The sequence below is a fragment of the Nycticebus coucang genome, chromosome 11, assembly GCF_027406575.1.
Source record: "Nycticebus coucang isolate mNycCou1 chromosome 11, mNycCou1.pri, whole genome shotgun sequence".
NCBI lineage: Eukaryota > Metazoa > Chordata > Mammalia > Primates > Lorisidae > Nycticebus > Nycticebus coucang.
Window position 1 is genome coordinate 109,579,329 of NC_069790.1, and position 21,842 is coordinate 109,601,170.

Here is a 21,842-nt window from a genome sequence, read left to right on the forward strand (position 1 = left end):
TCTCTCCTGAAATAAGGCTTCATCTGCATTCCCAGGTCACCCCTAGATCTTACACCAGCCTGTGCCTGGCTTGCCTGTGCCTCCCTGCACTCCAGCTCGGCTTCCTGCACTCTTGCTCTCTGATCTTCATTTGCCCCCCTGGACAACTGACTGGACAATAAGCCTAACTCAAGGTTAGAGCCATGGTCATCCCACTGCCCAGGCTCCTGTGTCATCCACTGTTTTTGCATCCTTCTCCAACAATACCCAGTTTAAAGCTGAGCAAAGCCCAAGTGCAGTGCAGTGCATGCTGCTGGCCTACTGGGTGCTGGTAACAGACCTTTAGCCTCTTTCCCTATCAAAATCCAGGCAATGGGGAAATGGCACCCTAAGAAAACTTGTGAAGGCAACAGAAATCCCTGGTTATATCCTTGACCTAAGTGGACCTGGGGTCCCTCTTTCTGCCCCTCCCTCAGACTCACTCTCCTGGTAGACGCTCTTTGGCTGTACCTGGGATATAAATGGCGCCACCATCGCACCAATGCGACACAGGGAGCCGCTGGTACCCATCCCCAGGGCCCGCGTGGTGGTGGGGTAGACCTGCCGAGGAAGCACAGAAAGCGCCCGTCAGTGTGCGTCTCCCGCCCGAGCTCTCCTTCTCTCCCCCCTGCCCAGGCTTTGCTATACGTAGAATAACAAACGGACTCACAGAATTCAGAGGACGACTTTGAATTTTCGTGGCCATAAATATCAGCAAAATATAAACACTTAGAACTTATCTTTTAAGGGAGCAAATTCCAATAATATATATTTAGTTGAATTATTTCAAATATGATTTTAGACAGATAAGCTCTGGAATCAGAAGATTTCCACTTCAGAGCTGTCAGTGTATAAAAGTGGTTCTACTGAATGGAAAACAAAATGTTCCCCAAAGCGTAATGATTTGATGAAATGTTTAATATAGATATAGTGAAAAGAACTGACCAGAAGGCCAGGCAGCTGCCCTACCATTCCTAACTATTAGAATTAGTAACTATTAGAATAGTTAGCATTCATAACTATTTTCTTCTTCTTTTCTTTTTTTTTAGAGACAGAGTCTCATTCTATCACCTCCCACCTCATTCTCCTGAGTAGCTAGGGATTACAAGTATGTCCCACCATGCCCAGCTAATTAAAAAAAAAAAAAAATTTTTTTTTTTTTTAGAGATGGGGTCTTGCTATGTTGCCCAGGTTGATTTCAAATGAACCTCCCAGGCTGCTGAGATTTCATAAGCATGAGCCACCATGCCTGGCCATAATCTACTTTTGTGCTGTAACCTTTTTACATTTATAGTAAAACTTCATTAACTGATTTTTTTTTTTGAGATACAGTGTCACTATGTCACCCTGGATAGAGTGCCTTGGCATCACAGCTCATAGCAACCTCAAACTCTTGGGCTTAAGCAATTCTCTTGCCTCAGCCTCCCAAATAGCTGGGACTACAGGTGCCCACCACAATGCCCAGCTATTTTTTGTTGCAGTTGTCATTGTTGTTTAGCTGGCCCGGGGCCATGTTTGAACCCGCCAACCTTGGTGTATGTGGCTGGCACCGTAACCACTGTGCTATGGGTGCCAAGCCTGGTACTTCTTTGATGCAAAATTCTTACAGGAATTGGCAGAAATTTAATAAATCTGCAAGTTTTAATAAATTATAAGGAAAATACTTTATAGGAAAGTATGATTTCTCAAAATTTTGAAACTTTTAAAATGCTATCTAATACAAAACAGTTTTTATCAACTCATTAAAGCAAAGCGTGTGGCCACTTTAGTGAGCCACATCATTAGTCACCATCTGTAAAAAGGCAAAAAAGATACTTCCCTACCTCAGAGGATACTTCTATACTTATAGGAGAAGGCCTAGGAGTGGAATGTCTTTATAGGGAACACTGTTATTTTCTGAAAATTAAAGTTGCTGACTATAACTAAAAAAATGGATTCGGACTATGATGATATTGTTTTCTTTGATATAATACTGATAAAGTCTTTGCTTCATCTTTTCTTCATTTGATATAATACTGATAAAGTCTTTTACTTCATCTATTACTCAGAGATGGAGTAATAGCTGTCATTTTTAGGTACAACTCTTTGAAATTTTTTAACAATAGATATTAAAAGAAAACAATTAGAAATGACCCTTGAAATCAGCAAATTCCAAAATACATGGTCAATTGAGTATTCCAAACATGATTCTAGAAGCACACCATGTTATTCGATTTTTTTTAGTTTCATATATATTCATGAGATAATTTTAGATTTTGTTAATGAAACTAAATGAAGTATTACATATACTTCAAATATCTCATAATTTTCTATTTTTATCTGTGTGTGAGGGAAAGATTACTTTTTTCTGTGGCTTCAATGGCTTTTAACATGTTAAATCTTTAACTGGAATGGACTTTTCCATTTCCCGGATGAGAAGGAAGGCAGCTTTATCAGTCCCTGCAGCGCTGTTTCCTCTAGCTCCACAAATTACAAAACCAGTTAAAATACTGTTAAGTTCCCTATGCAAATATTCTTTCATTCCTAGGAATATTAGATTTCTAAATTGGGGAGTATACTCTCTAGTTACCTTAAGCAGTACCTTCCATATAGTAGATGTATAAATCAATAAATAAATGAATAAAGAATAAATTTTATATTAATATTTAACCTACATGGAGCAAATAACAGGTGGAGGAGGAAGTGATCTTTAAAAGACCAAGGACAGGGCGGCGCCTGTGGCTCAGTGGTAAGGCGCCGGCCCCATATACCGAGGGTGGCGGGTTCAAACCCGGCCCCGGCCGAACTGCAACCAAAAAATAGCCGGGCGTTGTGGCAGGTGCCTGTAGTCCCAGCTACTCGGGAGGCTGAGGCAAGAGAATCGCTTAAGCCCAGGAGTTGGAGGTTGCTGTGAGCTGTGTGAGGCCACGGCACTCTACCGAGGGCCATAAAGTGAGACTCTGTCTCTACAAAAAAAAAAAAAAAAAAAAAAAAGACCAAGGACAAAAAATACATTCAAATTTTACAAAGAGAAATGGGAACCAGGTGCAGTGCCTCCCGCCTATAATCCTAGCACTCTGGGAGACTGAGGCAGGTGGATTTCTTGGGTTCAAGAGTTCAAGACCACCCTGAGCAAGAACGAGACCCCATCACTGCTAAAAAGAGAACAATGTAATTTAAAAATTTATACCCTCATATTAATTTGAAATAAAAGCAGCGTCTGTGGCTCAAAGGGGTAGGGCGCCGGTACCATATGCCAGAGGTGGCAGGTTCAAACCCAGCCCTGGCCAAAAAAATAAATAAATAAATAAATAAAATAAAATAAAATAAAAAACTAAAAAAAAACTAGTTGGGCATAGTGGCAGGTGCCTGTAGCCTCAGCTACTCAGAAGGCTGAGGCAAGAGAATCGCTTAAGCCCAAGAGTTTGAGGTTGCTGTGAGCTATGACACCATGGCACTCTACCCAAGGTGACAGAGTGAGAGTCTGGTGCCTGTGGCTCAGTGAGTAGGGCGCCAGCCCCATATGCCGAGGGTGGCGGGTTCAAACCCAGCCCCGGCCAAACTGCAACAAAAAAATAGCCAGGTGTTGTGGCGGGCGCCTGTAGTCCCAGCTGCTCGGGAGGCTGAGGCAAGAGAATCGCGTAAGCCCAAGAGTTAGAGGTTGCTGTGAGCCGTGTGACGCCACGGCACTCTACCCGAGGGCGGTACAGTGAGACTCTGTCTCTACAAAAAAAAAAAAATAAATAAATAAACAAAAAGAGAGCAAGAGAAATGGGGAACTTTGCATTTTAACAGCAACGAGTTGCCACCTGTCTCACTTCTAGAAGCAATTATTAGGGCAATGAGTTTTCTACCACATGCATGCTATCTAATGAGATTGGCCTTTACGAGACTGAGTGGGAGAGGGGAAAATCCATGTCAAATGCAGGCAGTACCCAGGTTACAAACAAGCTAGGTTTTCTGTAGGTTTGTTCTTAAGTTTAATTGCATGTAAGTTGGAACAGGTACATTTACCTATTACCTAGTAAGTCAGATGTTTGTAACTTACTGTAATAGCTTCCATTTCTAAGTGTGAGTTGTATGTAAGTTGAATGTTTATAACTTGGGGACTGCCTGTAAACCTTCTGTTTTTGTTTTTTTTTTTTTTTTTGAGACAGAGGCTCAAGCTGTCGCCCTGGGTAGAGTGCCGTGGCACCACAGCTCACAGCAACCTCCAACTGCTGGGCTTAAGCGATTCTCTTGCCTCAGCCTCCCAAGTAGCTGGGACTACAGGCACCCGCCACAACGCCCGGCTACTTTTTGGTTGTAGTTGTCATTGTTGTTTGGCAGGCCCCGGGCTGGATTCAAACCCACCAGCTCTGGTGTATGTGGCTGGCGCCCTAGCCACTTAAGCTACAGGTGCCGAGCCCTTCTATTATCTTTTTAAAAGTCACCAGAAGCCAGAGATGCCTTACCTCTGGATGGACACCCGCCACGAGCAGCTCACTTTGCACTCCCTGATGTAACCAGCCCCTTGAAGGAAACTAACCTCGGCTGTGTAAATGTAGATGGTGTTGAAGTTTGCTGCCACCAGAGCCCTCAGTGTGAAGAGGAAGCCAGTCAGGCCGGCGCTGGAAGACAGGAAGCAGGAGAATGGGAAGTTAGGAGGCAGAGTGGGGACCTCACCTGGCTCAGCTCCAGCTGCATCCACCAAAAGCTTAGAGCCCAGGGGAGGGGTTGCTTTTCAATTAGCCCGATGGTGGGGCCTGAGGCAAACCTCCTCCCAACTCTACACCTGGCTCTCTCCATTCCCCCAAGGGGGCTGTTCCGGCTTGACCCCCAGATCAGCACACCTGTTGCCTGGAAAATGGTGCAATTTGCAGCATCAATGATGTAAATTATAGCTCAGGCCCTCTAGGCCTGTAAATTAAGAGTGAAATGAATTTTCACACCACAGCCGTGATCATTATTTAGCTCACTCAACTCTCTTGGCGTTAATCCAAATAACTTGGTTAACAACTCCAGCCCCACTTCTCCAGGAAGCATTATATAATGACCCTAAATATTCTGGTGGGTAGAGTGAGGACACCAGGTCTGGTGTCCGTCTCCCACGCTCACTAAGAAAGGGCAGGCTCGATAGGAAGAGGAACTGGGAGTGGAAGGCACCAAACAAGCTGCCCGTTCTTTGCTTACCCTTCTCCCACTGTACTGAGCACCATGGGTCAGGAGACCCTATTTTAAAACTATGGCATAGAACTTGTTTGTTTTGAAGCAACCAAAGAGAAAATACCTTGAAGTGCAAATATTGAGGAGAAGGAAGAACAAAGCTGTGCATCCCATGGTGATGGACAGGGTCAGCCGTCTGCCCAGGAAATTAATGCCCAGCATATTCAAAGGATTCACTGGGAAGCAAACAACAAGACAATTTCTGGAGACTTGGAATGCAAGTGGCATATATCAGCGCTGGCATGGACTTCTCTTTGTCATTTTAGAAAAAGCAACTTCATCCAAACCTCTTGAGTATTCCAGCCAAAACCTAGTCATATTGCTGTCATAGCTCCTTCAAAATACTTTCCCCACGTGGGTTCAAGAAGGATACGCACTGGTCCCCGAGATGCTTATCATATCACATATGTCTGTTGCCAACTTGCTAGACCTTTATTTTAAACATTTTATACTGTTTTCCATCAAATTCAAGGTGCCAGTGATTTTCAAGGACCATCATTTTATGTCTACTAAAACAGAAATAATGTTACCAATTGAAACCAGCAAGCCATCGTGAGACAGCCCAATTTCAGAGATGTTAAAATGTTAAAAAAAAAAAAATGCTTCTCAGAATTTTTTTTTCTTTTCTTTTCTTTTTTTTTTTTGAGACAGAGCCTCAAGCTGCCACCCTGGGTAGAGTGCTGTAGCATCACAGCTCACAGCAACCTCCAACTCCTGGGATCAAGTGATTCTCCTGCCCCGGCCTCCCAAGTAGCTGGGATTACAGGCACCTGCCACAACGCCCGGCTATTTTTTTTTTTTTTTTTTTGGTTGCTGCTATCATTGTTGTTTGGCGGGCCCGGGCTGGATTCAAACCCTCCAGCTCAGGTGTATGTGGCTAGCGCCTTAGCTGCTTGAGCCACAGGTGCCAAGCTGCATCTCAGAATCGATATAATACAGTAACTCAAAACTCTGCCCTCTCCACACTTCTCTTCCCCTACACCAATCCCAACTAGAGACAGGTCAGCCTGATGTGGGGACTTGTTCCGTTCTCCTAGGAAGGAGCCGTGTCACAGGGTCACACTTCTCTGAGACTAGGGCTCCATTGCACAAACCCCCACCCAAAACACAGGAAGGGACCCAACACGCAGAGGGACACTTACAAGCAATTTCGCCAGCAGTGCTGATGATCATGGTCTGGTAGTCGGAGGGGGCGAACATGTGGCAGTAGCAGGGGCTCTGAGTCTCCTCCGAGTGCCCCCCACCCTCCACCACCTTCGACTTTGACTTCAACTTGGACCCACAGACCAGGTCCCTCTCCAGCAGTTCAGCACTGGCCAGGATAATCCCATAGTAGGCGAAAGAGATTCCCAGCCTGGAAGTAAGAGAAGAAAATTGATTGCAACGCTTATGGTAGAGCTGGAGGATGGATGGGTAGCACCCTGAGAGGTGGGGAAGTGGAGAGGGCATCAGAATGGAAGGCACAGGGCACGGAAAGGCGGAGGAGCAGAGTGCCCAGCTCACACACCACGTGCAACATTCACGTCAGTGTCTTTTGGGGAAAAAAACACCCACGTCTGTTGGGTATACACTCAGAAGTGGAATTCCTGGGCCATATGATACACATTTTTCAGCTGTAATAGATACCAACAAACAGTTTTCTGAAGTAGTTGTGCTACTTTGAACCCTAAACAGCTATGTATGAAAATTCCAATTACTTTACATTCTTCCCAATGCTTGGTACAGTCAGGTTTTAATTCTGGAGGACTCGTGGATTTGTAGCAGTATCTCATTGGGTTTTATTTATTTATTTATTTATTTGAGACAGAGTTTCACTATGTCACCATTGGTAGAGTGCCATGGAGTCATAACTCACAGCAACCTCACTCTTGGGCTCAAGCGATTCTCTTGCCTCAGCCTCCTGAGTAGTTGGGACTACAGGCACCTGCCACAATGCCCAGCTATTTTTCAAGATGGGGGTCTTACTCTAACTCAGGCTGGTCTTGAACCTGTGGTTCAAGCAACCCACCTGCCTCAGCCTTCCAAGTGCTAGGATTACAGGTGTGAGCCACCACGCCTGGCCTTCATTGGGTTTTAATTTGCATTTCCCTGGTGAATTTAAGGCTGAGCATCTTTTGACATGTTTACTTGGTGTACATTTTTGGTGACATGCCTGTTCAAGTCTCTTGCCTATTTCTAAACAAGGTTGCCTATTTTATCATGTTGGAAAAAAATATATACCATAATATTACATAACATATCATTATATCACATAACCATATATACAATTTTTGGCTCTATACATTGCAAATTTCTTCTCCCAGTTGGTGGGTTATCCTTCAGGTTCTTCATGCTATTTTATGGCACAGAGTTCCTAATGTAGTGTAGTAAAATTCAATCTTTTATAATCTTATAGTTAGCACATTTTACATCCTATTTAGGAAATCTTTGCTTAGTCAAGGTCATGGTTGCACAGAAATGAATCACAGAAGGGACAACATGAGTCTATTCCATTAATTTGATTTTTGTTTTGTTTTTTGGCAGTTTTTGGCCAGGGCTGGGTTTGAACCCACCACCTCTGGTATATGGGGCCGGCACCCTACTCCTTGAGCCACAGGTGCGGCCCTTCCATTAATTTGATTATTGGTGACTTTGAAGAATCAGTTTCTATCATGTGATGACGGAAAAAGATCAGGCCACAAAAGGTTAGATATTGAGCTTGTATGTTCATAAGGAAAGTTTAAAAAGCTGGTTGTAGACATTTAGGGTTTTTTTCTCTTTTTGAAAATTGTATTTGTTTTTGTTGATGGTGGTGGTGGTGTTTGTAGAATGTTACAGAATAAGACATAACTGGATTAATATTTGGAGTCTGTCTTGTGTTTCTCCCCAGTAGCACTCAGAGTGGATTTACTTGAGTGGGCTTCCTCTGGGGGCAGGGAGAGGCCTGTTTTATTTAAAACTTGTTTTGAAATAATTACACTCTTACCATATGACCCAGATCTGTAATGTGGTCCGTAAATACTTAGCATCCAGTAGGTCTGAAAATCTTCCTCTTTTTTCCTGGGGTAGCAAAAGAGGGGGATCCAGAACACACTTAGCAGGGTCAGAACGAGGGAAGGTGTCCCCAATTAGATCGTAGACGACAAGAAGAATGTGGGAGAGGAGTGGTGCAGTGAAATGACCCCTCAGCTCCCAGGAGGACCACTCACCCAAACCACAGAAAACTGTTTTCAACACATTCACCTCCGGCACTCCATCTTTGGCTTTTTATTACTACTGGCAAGTACCAGAACTCATTGAACTTAAGATCCAGACCCTTTCACTCTTCCCTCCTCACCACTGCTGGTGAGGAGGTGGGCAGGGTAGGAGGGTACATAAAAAGTAACCATGATAGTGACAGGAGATTCTTTTAAAATTAACATGAAAATAAAAAATGTTGTATTAAAAAGGCATGAGGCGGGCGGTGCCTGTGGCTCAAGGAGTAGGGCACCAGCCCCATATACCGGGGGTGGCAGGTTCAAGCCCGGCCCCGGCCAAAACTGCAATTAAAAAGGCATGAGGCTTGCATAAGAAAACAGTGGCATAAAATTGAAAAGGGGGTAGAATACTGCAGCTTCATGTTCGAGAAGGAAAGAGGGAGGAAGGGGGAGTAAGAAGAAGGAGGAGGGAGAAGGAGAGGGTGGAGGGCAGTGGGGGTTGGAAGAAGAAAGAGGGCGCAGAGAGAACTCCTTGCTGACCTGTGTTTCTGTCCTGGGTCTGATTCACAAAACACACCCCCAAACCGGCCAAGCTTGGGCACTCATGGTCATACAGCTAGCCCCACAGTCGTGAGTTAATTGTATCCATCAACACTTTTTTCTGCAACAATGTTTATTTTTTATACTGCTGATAATCAACATTGCATAGCCACTTAAAGATTATGTTCTAGTCCCTATAAAGCATGATGGCCTCCCCCATTGAATCGCACTTGCCTAGCAACTAATTAGTCCCCTGCCCCCAGAGCTTGCCCTGTAAGATTCAATAGTTGAGTATCTAGGTGGGAAGGCAGAAGTTGGCTGATACTGCAGAAGTTAGCTTCCTGAACTCTGAGCCCACAAGGGCTTATTTCCGAAATTCCGAAAATAAACTAGAATAATGGACTTGTTCTTAATCCTCTGGAAGTAAGCTCAGGTCTTCTGCTCCGCAATTAGGTTGTGCTTGATAATTAGGGGAAACACTCCGCAGAGCAATGTGAGACTATCTTACCAAAATACAACTATCAGTATGGGGGAGGTTTGGGGTATTTAATCCTCATGATTTTCATGTTATTACTGAGCACACACTACCTCACCATAAAACATGTAGGCCAGGTGGCAGTGGGATTGAAGGCATTTATCATTAGTGATGTCCTGGGAAACCAGTCAGGGACACTCACAGCAACCCCCTCTTGCCTGCATAGAGGACAGTCTTGACATTGCTTGTCCTGCTATGGCCCCATGGTCCCCAAGAGAACAGTTTCAGCAGAGGGATGCAGGGAGGCCTGTGGCTGCTCTAGACCCGTCTCAGTCACAGCAGAGCTGAGTACAGAGCTGGCTTCCAGTGGCCACGCCAGCCCTGTAAGCCTGTGAACAGGCAGCTTTTCTCTGTGCTGTTGTCCTGCCTTGTACTCATTCCCCTCCTTGGTGGTGATACCTTCTCACTCTGCCAGATGTCCTTATCCTTACATTCTGTCCTTTTCCTCCTCCGCCTACCAAAATTTGCACCAAGCCATGAATCTGTACACTCACTTGCTCCAATGGCTGATTGATAAAGATTGTGGGAGACCTTGAATGCCAGGATGAGGATTCTCTGGGCTTCAACTAGTACTGGGGCCAGAGGGTTCTTGATGATTCCTGAGCAAGTGGGGTGGTGTGTGATGTTTTTAGAATATTCATCTAGGCAGGTGTGGAGGCTCACACCTGTAATCCCAGCACTTCGGAAGGAAAAAGCGAGATCATTTGAACCCAGGAATTGGAGATCAGCCTGGGTAATAAAGTGAGACCCTGTCTCTACAGAAAATAAGAAAAATTAGCTGGGTATGGTGGGGCACACCTGTAGTCCCAGCTACTTGGGAAGGTGAGATGAGGGGATCATATGAGCCCAGGAGTTTGAGGTTGCAGTGAGCTATGATATTGCCACTGCACTCCAGCCTGGGTGATAGAACAAAACTCTGTCTCAAAAAAAAAAAAAGAAAAAGAATATTCATCTGACAGCATTGTGCTGGGTAAAATCAGAGGGACATGAGGCAAAGAGGGGGCTGTGTCAAAGAAAGAGAATGTATGTAAAAGATACGCAAAATGTGAAAGCACAATGGGACCTGGCAGCTGATGCGACGTGGCCACTGGGATGGGCTGGTTCCCTGCAGAGCAAGACAAGCATTAAATACAAGCTGGTGGGGGACATGAAGCGAAATAAGCCAGGCACAAATATCACTGATTCCACTTCTATGCAATACCAAGAACAGGCAAATGCATAGAGACAGAAAGGGGAGTGGAGGCTACGAAGGGCAAGGGAGTTATTGCCACATGGACACAGAGTTTCTGTTTGGGATGGTGAAAAAGTAGTAGTGATGGTTACATTTTGAATGTATTTAATGTCACTCAACTGTAGACTTAAAAATGGTTAAGGGCGGCGCCTGTGGCTCAGTGAGTAGGGTGCCAGCCCCATATACTGAGGGCGGAGGGTTCAAACCCGGCCCCGGGCAAACTGCAACAAAAAAATAACCAGGCGTTGTGGCGGGCGCCTGTAGTCCCAGCTACTCGGGAGGCTGAGGCAAGACAGTCGCCTAAGCCCAAGAGCTGGAGGTTTGTATGAGCTGTGACGCCAGGGCACTCTATGAAGGGCAACAAAGTGAGACTCTGTCTCTAAAAAAGAAAAAGGTTAAAATGTTACATTTTGTTTCGTGCATTTGCCATGAAAGAAAGAGAAGAAGAAGAGGGGGAGAGGGTACAGAGAGGGAGAGGGGAGAGGAGGGGAGGGAAAAGAAAGGGAAGGGAAGGGAAGAAGAAAAGAAAAAAGATAAGGGGCGGCGCCTGTGGCTCAAGGAGTAGGGCGCTGGTCCCATATGCCGGAGGTGGCGGGTTCAAACCCAGCCCTGGCCAAAAACCAAAAAAAAAAAAAAAAAGTTTAAAAAAAATAGAAAAAAGATAAGAAAAGAAGAAGGAAGGGAGGGAGGGAACAGAAACAAGGAAATGAAACTGGTCAGTGGAGGAAAATGAGAAGTTCTGTTTTCAACATGGTCAGTTTGCAATGTACATACTTGTCAGTCTCAAGAATAAACATTCTATGGAGAGAGAAAGGTGGGAGCTGGGTGTGGGCAAATGTTGGGGCTAAGCACTGGGAAGTATTAAGTCCTAGCGCTAGTTTAGATCTCACATTAAGGATGTTTCTTGCTGTTCCTCAGAGAAATGGCTACTTCAACCAGTTCACAAAGAATCCTATTAGAATAAGTGCCATTTAGCACTGAAGAAATTGGCATATACTGTTGATAAGGGGGCTATGAAGCTATAAAACTGTTTCAGAGAACAAGCGTGAAAATAAATGAGCCACACAGCACAGAAAATAAAAGGGATGAACCGGATAGAACATATTAATTTTTAAAGCATTTACACAAGACTTTTAAAAATTAAGTGGATAGGAATACATTTTATAAGAAATGCGCAGGACTTACATAAGTAGCTATAAAACGCTGCTGAGAAACATAGACTAAGTAGGGAAATATACCTCTAGCAGGACAAGAATCCTCAGTATTCTAAAGCTATTGATTCTCTATTAGCCTGCAACGTCAAAAAAAAAAAACCCAATTAAACTCTCACAGGATTTTTTTGATGGGAAGATGTGAGCAAACCTTGAAGTGACTCCAGAATTGTTTTAGAAAAATAGGCCTGAGAAAATAGCTTAGAAAATGTGAAAAAAAGGTGGTGCTCATAACTCAGTGGGTAGGGTGCCAGCCACATGCACCGAGGCCGGCAGGTTCAAAATCCAGCCAGGGTCAGCTAAAAAACAACAATGACAACTGTAACAACAACAACAAAAATAGCTGGGCGTTGTGGTGGGCACCTGTAGTCGCACCTACTTGGGAGGCTGAGGCAAAAGAATTGATTAAGCCCAAGTTGAGGTTGCTGTGAGCTGTGACGCCATAGCACTCTACTCAGGGTGACAGCTAGAGGCTCTCTCTCAAAAAAAAAAAAAGAAAATGGGGCGGCGCCTGTGGCTCAAAGGGGTAGAACGCCGGTCCCATATGCCGAAGGTGGCGGGTTCAAACCCAGCCCTGGCCAAAAAAAAAAAAAGAAAATGAGAAAAAAGATATTTGACCAGGAGAATTTACTCTATCAAATATGAAAAATGTATTATAAAATACTGTAATTAAAAGTCATATCCAACCAATAATAGACCTGTCTATCCTTTCCCCAACAATTTGAAATGTTATCTTTATCATATAATAAATCTCCACATATATTTGAATCTATAAATCATTAGAACAGAATATTCAAAAATAGATTCAAATATATAAGGGATGGATTTTTTTTTTAAATCTGCACAATTGGTTTGCCATTTACATGTGACAAAGATAGCTGTGTACCATGTTTCCTATACCCAAGTAAACCCAGTCAGATCCAACATTTAATATTTAAGCATGAAGAATAAACCGAATTTACTCTATAGAAAGAAAAGAGGATACAAGGAATAACTGGTGATAAAGACTGAATTTGGAAAACAATGGGGAAAAAGGCAGTACTGAAAATGTTAAGTCTGAAACACTAGCATTAAAATAATGATGAATTTGGGGACACTTATAGACAAAGTGAAACAAATACTAGGCAAAAAGATTTGGTTGATAATAATTGGCAAGATTATATTGAAGGTACTTGTGTTGTCTAGAAGACAGATAAAGGTACCAAATAATATTAGATATTGTGGGAGGTAGATAGGCTGATCTCTCAGCAGAGCCCCGGCCTCAATCCAGGGGAAAGCACAGCAGACGCACCATCCCTGGGGGCTCATCTTGGGCTCACCACCCAAGATGAAAGGAGCACAGAGGTCACCAAAAAGGGCAAAGTCGCTAAGACCATCCCTGTGGCCCAAAAGTCAGGAGGCAGGGGTGGGGCTACATCCTTTGAACTCCTGATTGGCAGTTAGATTAGAGAACCTGGCTGACTTGCCCTGCAGGGATGAGACTGGTTCCCCACCCCACACTTGCACCAGTAGCTCAGTGGTTAAAGTGCTGACCACATGCTCCAGGGCTGACAGGTTTGAACCTGGCCTAGGCCTGCTGAACAACAGTGACAACTACAACAAAAAATAGCCAGTCATTGTGGTGGGTGCCTATAGTCCAGCTACTTAGGAGGTTGAGGCAAGAGTATTGCTTAAGCCCAAGAGTTTGAAGTTGCTATGAGCTGTGACTCCATGGAACTCTACCCATGGCGACATAGTGAGACTCTGTCTCAAAAAAAAAAAAAAAAAAAAAAGAAAGAAAGAAACTGGTTTTCCCTTCCCTTCTCCCTTTCTAAATACAGCTTTTGCCATTTGTTAACATACTCAGCCTTTCCCTCCATCCATTCTTCCTAGGGACTTGGAATTCTTTAACCCTATCTTTTGGGGCATCCTTGCATTTTGCATATAGGCTTTGTGTTAGAGATCAATAAAAGCCTTCTGAAGAAGCCAGAGAATTGCGTCCGTGTCCCACGTCCATGTCCCAATCTGCCACATGGCGTGAGATAATGTACTCCAGGGATTCTCAGACTGTATGTCTTAAGCTTATGTAGATTTTCATGATTTTCCCCAAAGACATTTCCTCTGTTGGCTCTCAACCGAGGTCGGCCTCGTGGGCATGACCCTGACAGTGCATGTTTTCAATACTTAAGGTCTGCCTCTATAATAAAAGAGAGTGCGTAAGTCTCAAGCCAATAGAAGGAAATATAGGGGAAGGAAAAGCAAACTGAATTAATCTAATAAAAGTTAAGAAAGGAAAAAAGGAATGACATAGTTATGAAGAAATTCAAAGGAAGTGACAAAAGTCAAAATATACCAGTAATCACAATTGATGTTAAGTGGATCAAACTCATTATTAAAAGGCACAGAAAACCAGATTGAGTGGAGGGAAAAAATCAATTATAGATTATAAGAAACACACAATGGTTAAAAGTAAAGGACTGACTGGAAACACATAAACAAAATGTGGTATATACATAAAATGAAATATTATTCAGCCTTAAAAAAAAAAAAAGAAAACCTTTGAATGGACTAAACATAAGGATGTTAGGCCAAGTGAAATAAACCAGTCACAAAAAGGCACATACTGTGTGATCCCACTTGCAGTGGGTGCCTAGAGTAGTCAGTTTTATAGATACAAAAAGTGGAATGATAGTTTCCAGAGGCTGGGGGAGGAGGGATCAGAGAGTTTTTATTTAATGGTAGAGAATTTCATTTTTTTAAGATGAAAAGAGTTCTAGTTATAGTTGCAGAACAATATAAATATATTCAATATGACTTAACTGTGCACTGAAAAATAGTTATGAGGATAAATTTTATGTATATTTTACCACAGTAAAAGCAGCTTTATTTTTAAAAAGAAAAAACAACCCTCTGCTCCAAGGTGGATAGTTCTCCAAGTGCCCTCACCCAAAACAGATACCAGGTTGAACAACTTTATTGGCAAATTTTTACCAAGCATTGAAGGCAATTAATTCCTACCTTATATAAACTATTTCAGAGATGTGAAAAAGATCAAGTAATGAGATTTATAGCCTTGATATCAAAATAAGACAAGGCCAGTGTAAGAAAATAAAATTAAAAAAACACTCTCTCACCTATAAACGATGACGCCAAATCACGTGATTAGCTCCGCAAGGTAGATGTTACTGTTCTCATTTCATTGACAAGGAAAACACAGATGAGTCACTTACCGAGGTCCCAGGGCTCAGAGTGGAGCTGGGTGCAGAAGTCTGAACTCACCAGGATGGGCTCCACCAGCTTCCCCTCTGGCATGAACGAGCGGTTCATCTTGGCGATGCTCTCCAGGGTGGCCAGGGCAGCCTGGGTATTCCCAGTAGAGACATTGAACCGAGCAGATTCAGGAATAAACTGGGCAGAGATTACAAAGATCATCAGAGTGGCAACTGCTGCAGACCCAGGAGCACAGCTGTCACTGTCCAGTCCCACTTTTCCTGGGATAGGATGAGCATGAGTCGGATTAAAGGCATAAAAAATGGCAGGTGTTCTGCTGAATTCAAGGTTCATTGGAACAAAAAGGTCAATTCCACCTTTCATAGTCCCATCTGGGATGACAATGAGCTGCTACCAAGCTTTGCACTAGTAGGGCTGGACCTGAACCTTGTCGTCAACACAATGAAATTCTTAGATGCAATCGGTAAATCTCTGCTGCCCTTGCTACCATGCAAGCCCTGAAGGGTGACAGTAACAGGGAGCTTCTGCCCCTGCATGGTGGACAATCAGTCCTGATTATCCTCAACCACTGGTATCTGAATACTGTAGAGGCAGTCCCCAGGTTATGAATGAGATAAGTCCTGTAGGTTTATTCTTCAGTTGAATTTGTATGTAAGTTGGAACAGGTACATTTACCGGTTGTCTCCAATAGCCCCCGTTGGTAAATATGAATCAGATGTTAAGTGGGACGTTTGTAACTCGGGGACTGCCTGTACTTCATCACATGCAGAAGGCAGCCTGGACTTCCACTGTAGCCCGCCAATCAACTTGGACCACGCCCTGTCCCTCGGGCCTCATTCAGTCAAGGCTGTGGTTCTTTCTCAGAAAAGCATCTCCTTGCATTCCCATGGCCAGTGGGAAGTTCAGGTCTCCCACTGGGATTATTCTGACACTTGTAACTGATTTTCCAGCTTCATCTCTATTTCCTGATGCCCAGCATCCCCAGAGCACCTTTGGTGGGAAGTCCCCTTTTAAATATCTCTCAATACCCTCCTTAAACACAGTCCCCTGCTACAGTAGAACCTGTGAGCTGACCACCCAAGGGACTGCAAACAAACCGGTCAAACTGTGGAGGTGGTCATCATAAGGAACTAGGCCTGCTGTACTGATAGGTACATGTGCTGTGTGTCCAGTCTATGAACAATTAGGTCAAGTTAAGAAGTGGCAATGTAGGGAGATGGCCAGGTGTGGAGATTCTACAGTACTAATACCTCCAGTGACGTTGGTCTTCAAGGCATTTCACAATCCAGCCACAAGCTTGTCCTCCCAGCCTGCCTCCTGCCAGCACCCCTCTCTTTCCAGGCAGCCTCCCAAACATGTTCTGCATGTTCACATCTTCATGACTGGCCCACCCAAATGCCCCTTCTACCCTCTCTGGCCAGCCAAAGGCTGTCTGTTACGTTCCTCAAGGCCTAAATCCAACAGCACATCTCCACAGGAATAAATCACTCTTACCTCTGAGCACCCACAGAGCTTTAGCCACTACAGCACTTACCCCGATCTAGTTAGCACTATCATTTTTTTGCATTCATATCTGTCTCTTGCTGGTTGGCTGGGAGGTTCTGGATAGTAAAAACTGTGTCTTTTTTTTGTTTATATTTAAAATCTCATTTTAATTTACTATACGTATTTAAATTTTATAAAGTTGTTAGGTAGATGCACTTTCTTCTCTTGGTTTAGTTTGATCTTCAGTTACCATTTTCCAAGATCTTTCCAATAGCTTATCCCATATTGTAAAATGTGCTCTCGAGTGAACAGGTAAAGAGAGACCCTGGAATCTTCGCAGAAGACTTGGAGAGGCGGGCTGAAGATTGTGAACTGCTGACACTTCATACTGGAAACAAATACTTGTTCTTGGAATAAGAGGGCCCTCACTCACATCAATGAAGTCACCAATTCTGTGTAGCTTAACTATCCTCACAGGGTTCTGAGATGCTTTCCCTTCTATGGAATCTATTTTGTACTTGTTGTGTTGAAATTATTTCTAATGCCACTTTTGCTTCAACATCCAGGGTTTCAAATGGAAGATCTTTATAAATTAAAGTATGAGCATCTTTTGTGAAGGAACATAGGTTCTCTTTTGTTGGCATCCACTCATCAAGTCTCTTATCCAAAACTACATCATAGCGGAAAGCACCAGCAATCACAGGAACTTCTGGAGCTCTAACCAAACTGACCACATATTCGTCTTTGAATGCCCTCTTTATTACACAGCCCATCATCATGGCACTAGAATGCCAATAACCCTTATTTACTTCACTTGGATCACGATCTTTGAAAGTAAGAAATTTAATTACACAGGACTTGGTCAAAGGCTTATACATGTCCCAAGGCTCTCCGTTCACCAGAGCCAAAATAGACTTCTTAGAGATCCACTCACTTAAATGCACGGCACAACTATAAGGTGTTGAAATGTTTTTATTCATCACGAAGATACTGCCAGGGTCAGTTTTTCCAACATGTTTAACTTCTGTCTTCTCAGTTCGGGGAGTTAATGATAATTGCCTTTTTTTCTCTTTATTAAAGAGATGATTCCGCATTTCTTTCAAGTCTGTCAGTGACAGGTGAGAAGCCGGTGATGTTGCTATAAATCTCCAACCCGCCCTGCCGCCAGCGACCTGCCATAGCCGCAGCCCCCAGGCTCCGGTAGCCATAGGCTCCATCGCCACCGTGGAGACAAGCAAAAAAACTGTCTTATGCATCTTTTTAACCCTGGAATATAAAGGGCGTCCCAAAAGCCACCATGCCTAGGGGGAAATGGGCAATTATATCTAAATGTACCTTTATTTACAAAATATTCATTACAAAACTTTACAAAGAGGTGGCCAACATATAGCGAATATTTTGTAAATATTTTGTAAAATTGTGTAATGTGTTGAGTCTGGTACATACGCAATATGAACTAAAGGGAAGATCAAGATTCAAAATAATTTTTTTTAAAAAAAAGCAATAGCTCAGTAGCTAACACACATTGAGCAATGACTGTTCTAGGCACTAAATGAAGAGATTTATTTATAGCTATTTATAGCTATTTATTATAGCTCAGTAGTTAACACACATTGAGCATAGACTGTTCTAGGCACTAAATGAAGAGATTTATTTATATATTTTATTGGAGACAGAGTCTTAAGCTGTCACCCTAGAGTGCTGTGGTGTCACAGCTCCCAGCAACCTCAAACTCTTGGGCCTAAGAGATTCTCTTGCCTCAGCCTCCCAAGTGGCTGTGACTACAGGCACCCACCGCAACGCCCGGCTATTTTTTTGTTGTAGTTGTCATTGTTGTTTAGCAGGCCCCGGCCGGGTTTGAACCCACCAGCCTTGGTGCATATGGCCGGTGCCATAACCTCTGTGCTATGGGCACTGAGCCTAAATGAAGAGTTTTATGTGGTATCTTACTTAATCCTTGCAACAGTCCTATGAGATATGTACTATTCATTAGGCACAAAGTGGGAGGCTGACTTTCCAGGATGGTGGAGCCAGAACTGTGGTCCAGAAAGTCTGGCTTAAGAGCCAAGAGGCCACACTGGCTCCCTCTCTAGGGAGACAAGGAAGACAGGATACAGAGATAAAAACAAAGGAGGAAGCTTAAATATTTGCATTTAATTTAGATTTAAGAGACTACATAAATTACACAATCAGATTTCATGTTCTAGGCTTGGAAACAACTCATACAGATCAGATCTTAAGGTTGTAGTTGATGCAAGCCCAGAAGAACCCCAGGTGGGATCTAGCTGGCTGAGAAACAATCAAGTCTGGGGCAGCATCAGGAGAGACAGGTGTTCTGGTCACAGGAAGCAACAGGCCCACCAAGCGCAACAAACAGGCCCACTCAGCCCCTGGTCCCAGGGCACCCAGAGGCCTGGGTGTGACTCTGAGCAACAGTTCATGGCCTAGAAGACAATGACCATCTGGGCATGTCCAGAAGAAAACTAACAGGGCTCTGGGACCAAATGTCTTAAAAAAGACTTGAAGGTAAATGACTTGCTTCATTTAGAGAAGGGAAGGCTTGGTGGGACACAGATTCTTAAATGTTTATTTAATGGGATGTCATGAGTAGTAGATAGATCTCTTGTTTTTCAGAAAAACAGCAGGACTTTCAAGTAAATTTCTAAGGGAGAAAATTCTTCTCAAAGTCAGAAAGCCCTTCCTTGGTTAGGTTGCCTGGAGATGGGAAATACTATAGAAATCTACATGCCCGAGGGCAGGCGTGCTCTGACAGATGTGTTGCTATAGGGCTGCCTGCGTGGGGTTGAGGCTCAGAATCAATGACCATCAAGGAAGGGCGGTTATGAATTCTGAAATTCTTTCATTTCATAGGGTGGGTGACCAAAAACACAATCCTGTCTTTGACCAATAAGTCAATTAGGCATAAATTCTACTAGAAACCAAGGAAGGATGAGGGTTCTGTAATGGGGCAGCTTACAGATGAGAGAGTAAACAGGGAGACAGGTTGGCAGGTCCATGGTGGCCTGAGAACATGCCAACAATAACTAACGGGTGAGAGTGAGCGTTGAAGGTTAGAGAGTCATCAGAGAAAACTCCCATGGGCAAGGACAAGGCAGGCTGGAGGAGATGAGGGCTGTGTGCAGGTGGGGTAGGCAGGACAGGAGGAGCCAGGGGTGCTCACTCACCTTGAAGGCCATGATGAGGATGATGCCCGGGATGGAGGCCACTCGGATGAGCCAGCGCCAGCCGATGCTGGGGACAACCACAGAGGCCAGGCCGATGACGAGCAGGGAGCCAGTAAGCCAGAACACCTGGGTGGGGAAGGGAAAGGCCACAGCTGATCCTGCCCTGGAGCTTAGCACTGTCCCTCGGGAGCCACCCCGCCCCGTGCTTTGCTCTCTTTAAGGCTGAGATGGGGAGAGCGTTCAGTGGAGGAGCAGACAGTTCAGGCCTCCTCTAAAGGCCTGGACGCCATTGGACAAGTCTCTTCTCCGTGGTTGAGATTGTTTTCTGCAAGTGGGAGACAAAGCTGGAAAGACAGTCAGTCATACCATTGAACTTTAAAAACTCTGGGGCCCTATGAAGTCTCAGTAACAGTCATTTATTCACGACCTGGATCATGACTTGAAAGGCACAAAGGAAATAATTATGAAGATGTTCTCTTTTTTTTTTTTTTTTTTTTTTGCAGTTTTTGGCCGGGGCTGGGTTTGAACCCACCACCTCTGGCATATGGGGCTGGCGCCCTACCCCTTTGAGCAACAGGCGCCACCCTGAAGATGTTCTCTTTAGGTCTCTGCCAGCTGGTTTCTCTTCTCAGAAGGAAACACACACGTATTACCAGCTTCTTCTGGATCCTTCCAAAGCTGGTCTGAGTGTATGTAAGCTAATAAGGATATTTTTTGGTTTTCTCTTTTTTCACAAATGGTTCCAACTATATATATTGCTCCACATTTTGGTTTTTGTACTTGATGTGTATATATTTGTATTTGTATTTATATATATTTTATATATATAATCATTTTATATCAAGCAAATAACACGGAGCCTGCTATGGCCTGTTGGCTAGGAATTAGAACAACTCTGGGCCTTCACCTAAGCATTATTCACCTGTCTAAAGGTGAGAGGAAACAATAACTCCATACTACTCACAGAGATGGAGAAAGATAATGGACGTTTTGGAGACACTAAAGCATAACTATTTTGTCACTAAAGAATTTGATTATAGGCTGGATGTGGTGGCTCCTAGATTTCTAGGAGGCCCAGGCAGGAGGATCATGTGATCTTAGGGGTCTGAGACTAGCCTGAGCAAGAGTGAGACTCCATCTCTATCAAAAATAGAAAAATTCGCCAGGCATTGTGGCAGGCATCTGTGGTCCTAGCTACTCAAAGGGTAAGGCAGGAAAATCAGTTGAGCCCAGGAGTTTGAGGCTGCTGTGAACTAGGCTGATGCCACAGCACTCCAGCCTGGGTGACAGAGTTAGACTCACCTTCAAAAAAGAAAAAAAAAAAAAAGAAAGAATTCTATTACAAAAAAAACCACAAGATTATTTCAGAAACTGATTAGAGCAAGGTGCAATGGCTCATACCTGCAATCCTAGCACTTTGGGAGGCTGAGGCGGGAGGATTGCCAGAGCCCAGGAGTTCAAGACCAGCCTGAACAACATAGCAAGAACCCTATTTCTACAAAAAATAAAACAAAAAAGAGCTAGACATGGTGGCAGGTGCCTATAATCCCAGCACTTTGGGAGGCTGAAGCAAGAGGAGCACTAGAGCCCAAGAAATTGAGGTTGCAGTGACCTATGATGATGCCACTGCACTCTAGCCTAGGAGACAGACAGGCTTCTACATTCAACCAGGTAACAGGTGATGGGGCACTGAATAGGATTTTCATAATGAAATGGCTCTAAAATGGTTCTATTAAGTTGTATTTTATTTTATTTATTTTGAGACAGAGTCTCACTATGTTGCCCTCAGTAGAGTGCTGTGGCATCACAGCTCACAGCAACCTCAAACTCTTGGGTTAAGCGATTCTCTTGCCTCCGCCTCCCAAGTAGCTGGAACTACAGGTGCCCGCCACAATGCCCAGCTTGTTTTGTTGTAGTTGTCATTGTCATTTAACTGGCCTGGGCCAGGTTCAAACCCACCAGTCTTGGTTTATGTGGCTGGCACCATAACCACTGTGCACCAAGCCAAGTTTTATTTTTAATGGATACATTTTGACACATACTAATTATGCAAAAAAAATTTAACTA

The 21,842-nt window shown here is 43.8% G+C and overlaps 1 protein-coding gene and 1 pseudogene across 4 annotated transcripts in view; both read right to left on the minus strand.

Annotated features, from left to right (window-relative positions):
- SVOPL (SVOP like) overlaps positions 1 to 21,842 on the minus strand; it is a 60,682-nt gene that overhangs the window by 18,787 nt on the left and 20,053 nt on the right. For 2 of the 3 annotated variants that reach the window (XM_053609327.1, XM_053609328.1), the window contains exons 7-11: positions 19,776 to 19,901; positions 15,154 to 15,282; positions 8,168 to 8,241; positions 6,345 to 6,556; positions 490 to 579 (exon numbers count right to left, since the gene is read on the minus strand). In XM_053609327.1, coding sequence (XP_053465302.1) covers positions 490 to 579; positions 6,345 to 6,556; positions 8,168 to 8,241; positions 15,154 to 15,282; positions 19,776 to 19,901 — 631 coding nt within the window. Of the gene's footprint in view, positions 1 to 489; positions 580 to 4,525; positions 4,608 to 5,266; positions 5,379 to 6,344; positions 6,557 to 8,167; positions 8,242 to 15,153; positions 15,283 to 19,775; positions 19,902 to 21,842 lie in introns of all 3 variants that reach the window. The other variant, XM_053609326.1, reaches the window with a different exon arrangement.
- LOC128598670 (39S ribosomal protein L39, mitochondrial-like) lies at positions 16,737 to 17,807 on the minus strand (annotated as a pseudogene). The gene has a single exon (XR_008383679.1). The product of XR_008383679.1 is annotated as a 39S ribosomal protein L39, mitochondrial-like (transcript).